Below are 10,029 nucleotides of genomic sequence, written 5' to 3'. Positions count from 1 at the left end.
GTTCAAGGTTTAACGAGCTAATCACACCAATTTGGTGTTGCCAGTAATCAGTATTGAGCAGTTACATGCATTCAAATTCGCAAAATTACCCAAATTTGCACAACCAGTTTTTCACATTTGATTTAATTGTATACAAGTGAATACTGCTTCACTAAAAACCTTTTTCAGAAAACACCCAGTACTCAGATGTTCCTGGGAAATGAAAACGTAAAAATTTGCGCACCTCGCGCCTTTCCTATACCAATTCCTACTTAGTGGTGCAGAACTCCCTAAACGGTCGGCACACGTCAATCATTGAAGTATCAGAAAAATGGAAGAGAGTCGCACAACACCATATTTGTTGCAGGTGGGGAGCTTCCCCTTTTATTTTTCACCACTAGTAAATCAACGTTTCAAGGGGGTTTTCACCCACCCTTCATTAAGATTTTTTCATATGACTGTATATGAGTCCCAAAGTCCATGATGAATGAAATATTTTTTGTATAATGTATAAAGGCTGGAGTGACTGGATGTCTAACAGAACAGAACATTACTTCCTGCTTTTCAGCTCTCTAACTCTGAGTTAGTCAGTGACTTTAAAGGGGGCCACGTGGGACATATTTGTTCAGTGAGTTTGCAATTGATCCTCAGCATTCAGCTCAGATTTAAAAGCAAACAGCTATGTCCCATGTGCCCCCCCCTCAAGTCACTGATTGGTTACTGCCTGGTAACCAATCAGTGGAAACCAAGAGAGCTGAAAAGCAGGAAGTAGTGTTCTGGCTATTATGTTACACATCTAGTCACTCCAGTCTTTATGCATTAGATTTGCCTATCTAGCTATATAAGAAACATTTTTATTTTGCACAGCCTATCTATTTACCCAGTTTTTATTTTTAACACTGAACTGTTCCTTAAAGCATTAGTTGCATCTGTGGTTTTATGAAAACCACAGTTGATCAGTGATTTCAATGCATTATCTCGAATTTAAAAACGGATGTGGTTAGTGTTTTTTATAGATGTCAGTAGTAGATTGATTAAAGTGATGATTATTTTAGAATTTATGAAGCAGGGATTAATCAGATGATCTGGACTGGTCAGCTAGTCTATAGGTGTGTGTTTTTTAAGATAAGGTGAAACTTAAAGGAACAGTAACACCAAAAAAAAGTATTTTAAAGGAATGACATTTCGGAACGCTCCAAAAACGTACATGTAGTCCTACCCTGAATACAAAGGTGCAAGTACAGATTTGTTTTACAATGTACTTATGAGAACAGAATATATAGACCTAGCAGTGTGTGATACTCAGAATACCATATCCCTCCTTTTCATCATGTCTATACTGCTGATTTCTAATAATGCTTTCAAGAATATTGTGCCGAGCTGTATCCCGTTCTATTAACCGCAGATACATGATCGACTGCAGACTTACAAAGCTTCATAACTAAATGTGTTTTGATTTCTTTCTACAGGGACATCTAGGGGGTTATTTACTAAAGTCCGAATGTTTTAACTCAAAAAATTAACCCAAATTTTTATTGGGAATAAAAAACTAAAAATTTTCTATATTTATTAAACCCAGAGGATGGAAAAAGTCTGAATACAAAACTCCTATTTGGAAGTTTCTGTGTTCTGTGCTGGAATTAGCCTGAAATCCGACTATTTTGGGTGTTTCGGGCAAAAATCCGAAAAATTCTGACTTTTCGGGAAAAGGTCTGAAAAAAAATCAGGAAAAATCGTACGATCCGAATTTTCATTCGATTTTTTTGTATGTCCCTGATCTGATAAAATCGTGCTTTTTTATAATAAATAAGTTCCAATCGTGGATTCTAGTTTGGTTGGACTTTTTTCATTAAAATAGTGAGAAAAAAGTTGGATTTTGATAAATAACCCTCACCCTCTTGTGTTCTTTCTAGCCCTCAGTCACTAGGTGTCACTGTACACACAAAAAATTACATACGTGGAATATTTGTGACATTTTCGTTATGTAATCCTTGCACAATTCTATGTTATAACATTCGGGGCTATGGAACGCAGGGCCACCTCCAGACTGGTGCTACTTGCATAATAAGTGTTGCTCCTAAGCAATGCAATTCTACACCTGTATCACAGCTAGGGTTTCCACCTTTTCTGGAAAAAAATACCGGCCTTCCTTTATATTTATCATTTTTCCCTATTTATAACATCGGAATCAACCATCATTTTTACCAGCCCTAATCACAGCTCTCTAATATGTATCACTCCAGCTATTAATGAACTGCAGCTCCCAGCATTCACAAAATGTCAAATGTTATCTAGGGGTGCTGGGAACTGTAGTTCGTCATCTAGAGCCACAGACTAGACAGCTTTGGGCTTTGTTATTATAATGCTATATAACCTATAATATATGTAATAATACTATATAACCTATGATAATACTATAATAAATACTATAAGTAATAACAACTCCATTTTTAGGTTTTTTAGCATGAGTGGGAGCTGTATCTTGGCAATATAATATAATAAAAGGTACAAAGGTCTAGTAACGCAACCAATCAATTTCAAAAGTTTATTTTAAAACAACTGACAAGGCATCTGCTTCAGAGGAGACTTTCAAATATCCTTAATTTGTGGCCTAGTCTGTTGATTTGCCCATCCTACTAAATTGTGATAGCCCTCCTCTTTGTTACATTCTCAGCAGGCGCTAATTCTGCATATGTCTTACACATATTTAAATACTATGTACTGAACAAAATGAAGGTAAGAGCTGGGTTTCATCTTGAGACTGCAAAGCGCATGGACCCACCCAGGTCCGGACTGAGAATTAAATTAGGCCCTGGCATTTTAGGTACACAGAGGCCCAATCAGCTCACACAGAGGCCAAGACAGCCCCCCCAGCCCACTAAATACAGACTTTCTATGGCAACTTATAGCAGCCCCTCTGGCATTTGCCAGAACCCACAGATTGCCAGTCCGGGCCTGGACCCACCCTACTTTTTTCCAGGTTAGTAAAAAGTCCAATAGAAGCAAATGGGTGATGAATGGTGGAGTAGCCTGGCTGATAATCAATGCACGTTTTCCCAACAAGAGTGGGCAAAAAAAAGTCCCTTCTGGCATCATCCTAAAGCTGGCCATACATCATAAGATTGTCTTATTTGGCATCCTCTTTGACTGATACGTCCTTCTTGATGCTCATAGGCTGGCACTCTATACAAGCCTATAAGCTACTGACTCTGTAAAGAAGGACCAAGTCAGCAGCTTTTATCTGCCCAAGTATGGCCACCTTTATGGACATGCCCCTGTGTACAAATTGCCTCCGTTCGCATTTTCCTGTGATTAATCCAGATTGCCGTGAGTACTAAGGTCATTGTTTTTTAACAATAAATAAAAAAAAATCTCGTATAAAACCATTGTGATGTGCTGATTGCAAACAATTAGCCAGTGTTTTGCCAGTCTTTATCACCTGATCAATACAACTATTAGATGCTAAGTCCAGACCTCAGCAAGATGAAAAATAGAGCTGCTGCTGCTGCCTCTTTTGTCAAATACTATTCTCTATGTGTAATTTTTAATGGTCTGGAACCCCCCGCCCCCCAAGACTGAAAAGTAATATAGGTCTCTATAAAAAGATATTGCATAAAACAGCTCATGTGTAAAACCCTGCTTCATGTAAATAAAGCTTTCATAATAATTTACTATGTAGTAGTATGTGCCATCGGGTAATCCTAAATAGAAAATTTCCGTTTTAAAAAAGAAGGGCTGCCTCCCTGCCACCATAGCTGCAATTATTATCTGATTGTTGGCCCGAGGCAGAATGATTGGAATCAGCCGATATTACCCATCTTAAAGAGCACCTGTTGGGTAAAAATGTAATACGCAACCAAAGGTTTGGGCTAATAGAGCCCGCATTCCGAGTGCGGGATAACAGAAGTTTTTAAATAAAAAAAAAGCCCCTGTCAGCGCTAGACTACCCGTACCGTCCCGGTGCGAGCAGCCATTTCCTGTCACTCGCATGCGCATAATGAAAAGCTGCCCCAAATTGCTCATTATGCGCATGCGCGTGACATCACATACCCGTTATGCGCATGCGAGTGATTGGACATGGCTGGTCATGCCACGAGCTCCTTCCTGATACAGGTAGCCTAGAGCTGGTGGGGGGGCATTTTTAAAAAAAAAAAACAAAAAAAAAAACTACTGTTAACCCCAACGGGAATGCGGGCTCTATTAGCCCGCACCTTTGGTTGCGAATAACATTTTGTACCCGACAGGTGCCCTTTAAAGCACCATATTGGTTAACGATTGGTTAATTTGCTGACCTCAGGGTCAGACTGTAGCCATAGGGGCCCACCGGGTCTGCAAAACAGGGGCCCTCCTTGCAGTTCCCGGGGGGCCCCTCTCAACTGCAAAACTCACGACGCCCGTATGTGCGAAAACGACACGCATACGTAAAAGACACGCCAGTGGGGGCGCTGCCACCTGAGGCGAGAGCCTCAGCTCTCCTCATTGGTGAAGCGTCCCTGGCAGCGGTGCCGGATGTCCATATGGGGCAGCAGGCCTGGGCCGAACCTGGCTGACCTCACCAAACAAGACGACCTTATGATACATGGCCAGCTCTAGTCTTGACTTATTTTTGGATTTGAGTTGCATAGAGAATGTAAAGATTCTCTCCAAAGGAAGAGGACCCGAATAGCTGAAGATGACCTGAGGAAATCTGAAGAGGACTCGAAAAAATTCGAAGATGGCGCCCACAAGCTCCACTGCACTGCACTGTTAGGTGGGAAAATTTTACAGACATTTTCAGACCTATTGAATTCTGCGAGGGGAAGCAGGGAGGGGGGACTATCTTGATTACTAGGTAGGGGCTTTTTTAATTTTTGGGTTGAGTTTCTTGGCTATTTACTGTACATCACAACCATTGCACAGAGCTGGAATGCCATGTAAACATAGGTGCTTCAAACCTCACAAACGAAGTGGCTGAATGGAAGCAAATCTCACCAACAACGCTCCAACACCTAGTTGAAAGCCTTCTCGGAAGAGATGGGGCTGTTATAGCAGAAAAGGGAGAACCAGAGTCATGTGTTTAGAACACAATGTTGGATAGGCAGGTGCCTGATTATTTGTCCATTTAACCTATGTCTGACTCTTTCTGTAGTTTCAGATGTAAGTAATGCCCCACTTGCAAACAGTGTAATGCCGAGGGAGAGGTCTGCATATTCAATAGAGCAATGCAGCATGAGGAAAAGGGGTCAGACAATACATGGGGACAACATTAACATTATAAGAAAGAACAGGGATCATTAGAAATATCAGGGACAGTTCTAATAAATGCACATTTGCAGGCAGCCCTGATTGCACTTTGCTTGTATTTAATGGGGTTGTTCACCTTTAAATTAACTTTAACAGTACAGGAGGAGTGGGAAGAAGAACATGGGTATAAACTGTGCCAGTCAGTATTAAGAGAAAGAAGATCAGGGGAGAATATTGGGAAGAACTGAGGTACACACAGCACAAGGGGCAGTTCTGTAGGATGAGGATATGGGGAGCAGTATCAAGGCTGTACAGTAGAAAGAGAAATTTGGAATAGGGGGGTGTGCTGAGGCTACAGTGTAGTAAGGGGGGACTAGATTACAGTGGATAGGAAAACAAAGAGAGGCACAAATTGGGGCAGTGATTTATACTGGGGCAATACATCAGATAGATGCAGGGAGGTATTTTGGGGTAGTACAAAACAGGTGGGATGTAGATTGTGACTGGACAATGGGAGGGACAGAAGTGCATCTGGGGAGCAGAGTAAGGAGAGGGGGCACAGGTACAGCACTTTAGAGTAAGGAGAGGGGACACAGGTACAGCACTTTAGAGTAAGGAGAGGGGACACAGGTACAGCACTTTAGAGTAAGGAGAGGGGACATTACTTGTAGGTGGGGCACGTGGGCCAGAGGGCGGAGATAGGGGCAGTAAGAGTGGGAGGGGCGGGGGAGTATGATACAATGGGGAAGGGACAAACAGCAGTTAGAGCTGGGGCAGGACACTACTAGGGGAGGTACGAGTCAGACAATACAGTATTACTGAGTTAATATCGAGGAGGAGGAGGAACTTGTGGGGCAGAAAATTGAAAATGAACATAAAAATGGGCGGGACGAGTCTCTATAAGGCAGGACAGGGGCCAGTACTTCACTCATTAGGGCAGTACAGTAGGGGGAGGGGCAGTACGGTAGGGGGAGGGACTCGGAGGGCAGAGGCCGTTCCATTGACGGGAGAGGGGTGTAGAAGCCACAAGGAGCCGGAGTGCAGGGGCGGCCCGGGGAGGAGCCATGAGTTCTGGCAGCATTTGGATGACTTGTTTCCTTTGCTCATATTAGATGGTCGCAGACATAACGGGTCCTGCTCCGAGACCCCATCTTTACGGCCGGCCCGGGTGCCTCACCTCCCGCTCCAGATTCCCCGTCCCGGCTCGGAGCTGATCATGGCGCTGCCGGCCCGAGCCCTCTATGACTTTCGAGCGGAGAACCCGGGGGAGGTGTCGCTGCGGGAGTCCGAGGTGCTGAGTCTGTGCAGCGAGCAGGACATAGACGGCTGGCTGGAAGGGGTGAACAGCCGGGGGGAGCGCGGACTCTTTCCTGCCTCTTACGTGGAAGTTCTCTGTGGGGAACCCTCCGGCCCGCCGCCGCCTCCCCCTCCGGCGCTGGGAGATTCTCGTTACGCCAATTTGCCCACGGGAGGCTACGAACCGGCCCAGCCCTTCCAGAGCGTCGCTGCCCCGCACTTGGGCCTCGCCTTCCAGCCCCGGGCGCCCTCCCTCGGTTACCAGACCAGCCAACCCAGCGACGATGACTGGGACGACGAATGGGACGACAGTAGCTCCACTGCGGCCGATGAACCGGCGGGTCAGCCCGCTGGCAGTTATTCCGCCGGTTACCATGACTACGAGAACTCCGGCAGCAGCAGATTCCGCTTATCCACCCGCTCCGACCTGCCGCCCGGCCCTTACTCCACCTCCGCCTCCATCGCCTCCTCACAAGCCGCGGGCAAAGGCTCCGCTACGGTCGGCCGCAACCTCAACCGCTTCTCGGCCTTCGTGAAGAGCGGCGGGGAGGCTTTCGTGCTGGGGGAGGCGGCGGGGTTCGTGCGTGACGGGGACAAACTGTGTCTGGTGCAGGGGCCCGACGGGCCGGAGTGGCAGGAGAATCCCTACCCGTTCCGCTGTAACATAGACGAGCCCACCAAGCAGACCAAGTTCAAGGGGATGAAGAGTTACATCTCGTACCGACTCCTCCCCAGTCACACGGGCCTGCAGGTTCACCGCCGCTACAAACACTTCGACTGGCTCTACGCGCGCCTCCTCTACAAGTTCCCCGTTATCTCGGTGCCGCGCATCCCGGAGAAACAGGCCACGGGGAGGTTCGAGGAGGATTTTATCTCCAAGCGCAGGAAGGGGCTGGTGTGGTGGATGGATCACATGTGCAGTCACCCGGTGCTGGCGCGATGCGACGCCTTCCAGCACTTCCTCACCTGCACCGACGACAAGGCCTGGAAACAGGGGAAGAGAAAGTGCGAGCGGGACGACATGGTGGGGGCCAACTTCTTCCTCACCCTCAGCCTCTCCCCGGGCTCCCCTGTCCTCGACCCGCACGATGTGGACGGCCGGCTGGACGGATTCAAAGCGTTCACTAAGCGCATGGATGAGGGGGTCCTGCTGCTCAGTCAGACCGCGGGCGAGTTCGCGCGCAAACAGGCGTCCGGCTTCAAGAAGGAGTATCAGAAGGTGGGACTGGCTGTGAAGGGACTGGGACAGGCCTTTGAGATCGATCAGATGGCTTTCTCCGCCGGATTCAACCGGGCAATGGCTTTTACCGGGGAAGCCTATGAGGCTATTGGGGAGATGTTCGCCGAGCAGCCCCGGCAGGACTTGGACCCCATCATGGACTTGTTGTCTGTATATCAGGGACACCTCGCCAACTTCCCCGACATCATCCACATGCAGAGAGGTAAGAGATCAGCTCCTCTAACTGGGGTTAAGGGCGGGGCATGTCACCCACAATCTGCAACTGTCACCCCCCAGTCTGCCACTGTCACCCCCCGGTCTGTCACCCCTCAGTCTGCCACTGTCACCCCTCAGTCTGTCACCCCTCAGTCTGCCACTGTCACCCCCCAGTCTGTCACCCCTCAGTCTGCCACTGTCACCCCTCAGTCTGCCTCTGTCACCCCCCAGTCTGCCTCTGTCACCCCCAGTCTGCCTCTGTCACCCCTCAGTCTGCCACTGTCACCCCCCAGTCTGCCTCTGTCACCCCCAGTCTGCCTCTGTCACCCCCCAGTCTGCCTCTGTCACCCCCCAGTCTGCCTCTGTCACCCCCCAGTCTGCCTCTGTCACCCCCCAGTCTGCCTCTGTCACCCCCCAGTCTGCCTCTGTCACCCCTCAGTCTGCCTCTGTCACCCCTCAGTCTGCCTCTGTCACCCCCCAGTCTGCCTCTGTCACCCCCCAGTCTGCCTCTGTCACCCCCAGTCTGCCTCTGTCACCCCCCAGTCTGCCTCTGTCACCCCCAGTCTGCCTCTGTCACCCCCCAGTCTGCCTCTGTCACCCCCCAGTCTGCCTCTGTCACCCCCCAGTCTGCCTCTGTCACCCCCCAGTCTGCCTCTGTCACCCCTCAGTCTGCAAATGTCACCCCTCAGTCTGCAAATGTCACCCCATGAATGACACGCAGACACTAGCCCAGGGGTCCCCAACCTTTTTTACTCCCACATTTAAATGTAAAAAGAGTTGCAGAGCAACACAAGCAAGAGAAAGTCCATGGGGATGTCAGATAAGGACTGTGATATTGGGAGCCCCTGTGTAGACTACAGGAGACTCTGTTTGGCAGTACACCTGGTTTTTATACAACCAAAACTTGCCTCCAAGCCTGCAATTCAAAAAAAAGCAGCTGTTTTGAGGCCACTGGGAGCAACATCAAAGCTGTTGGTGAGTGACAAGGTGCTCATGAGCTATTGGTTGGGGATCACTGCTCTAGCCAATCACCTGGGGCTGCAGTCTGCTAGAGAGATGTTTGCCCATTTAATATACCTGTGACTCTTTAGACTCTTTAGCAGGCCTGCTTGGTGACCTGCAGTTCAGGTAGCAGTAGATTTCTGGTGTCGTAGGCCCACAGGTCCCTGAAAAAAAACAAACAACAAAAATGATTTCCTGCCCAGGCTCAATACTCTAGTCTAGGCCATTCCACCTGGAGGCCCTTGTGCCAGATATGGTGCCATGAAAGTCCTTTTCATGATGCCGAGTCTGCTCAATGGCTGTATAAATTCTTTGAATTACCTAATTTAAAAAAAAATGTAACAACTTCATATCTCATTGGCTAACAACTTCATATCTCTCATTGGATAACAACTTCATATCTCTCATTGGCTAACAACTTCATATCTTTCATTGGCTAACAACTTCATATATCTCATTGGCTAACAACTTCATATATCTCATTGGCTAACAACTTCATATATCTCATTGGCTAACAACTTCATATCTCTCATTGGCTAACAACTTCATATCTCTCATTGGCTAACAACTTCATATATCTCATTGGCTAACAACTTCATATATCTCATTGGCTAACAACTTCATATATCTCATTGGCTAACAACTTCATATATCTCATTGGCTAACAACTTCATATATCTCATTGGCTAACAACTTCATATATCTCATTGGCTTACAACTTCATATATCTCATTGGCTAACAACTTCATATATCTCATTGGCTGAGGTCAGGGCACATCACTGTCTCTGGTACCCTGTCACTTACACAATTCTGTGACTGAACTTGCTTGACTCACAAATGATTGGCAATGACCGCTTTTTAAGAATTGCTACAGAACTGTCTCTGTTTGCACAGTGACTTCCGTGTCCAGTCGATCGGTCGTTCTGCTAAAGTTGCATATCTGTACGAAATGAATGAGGTGCTAATTAACCTCACATGACCAGGGATTGTGCTTGCTGGGCTCACCGTACAGTATTTTAACAAGTGTGTGTTTTTTTCCTACAATGACCTCCTTCTGACTCACAAAGAACAATGGCGTGGGATCAAGATGCTG

At 47.1% G+C, this 10,029-nt stretch overlaps 1 protein-coding gene across 2 annotated transcripts in view; it reads left to right on the top strand.

Annotated features, from left to right (window-relative positions):
- The first annotated feature begins 5,355 nt into the window (after nucleotides 1-5,355).
- Nucleotides 5,356-10,029, top strand: part of snx18.L (sorting nexin 18 L homeolog) — a 32,401-nt gene continuing 27,727 nt past the window's right edge. Inside the window, exon 1 of one of the 2 annotated variants that reach the window (XM_041580988.1) lies at nucleotides 5,356-7,940. In XM_041580988.1, coding sequence (XP_041436922.1) covers nucleotides 6,071-7,940 — 1,870 coding nt within the window. In that variant the 5' untranslated portion in view covers nucleotides 5,356-6,070. 2 annotated transcript variants of the gene reach the window in all.

The sequence above is a fragment of the Xenopus laevis genome, chromosome 1L (genome assembly GCF_017654675.1).
Source record: "Xenopus laevis strain J_2021 chromosome 1L, Xenopus_laevis_v10.1, whole genome shotgun sequence".
NCBI lineage: Eukaryota > Metazoa > Chordata > Amphibia > Anura > Pipidae > Xenopus > Xenopus laevis.
Note: the sequence above shows the minus strand (reverse complement) of the source record. Positions and strands in the feature narration are given on the sequence as shown.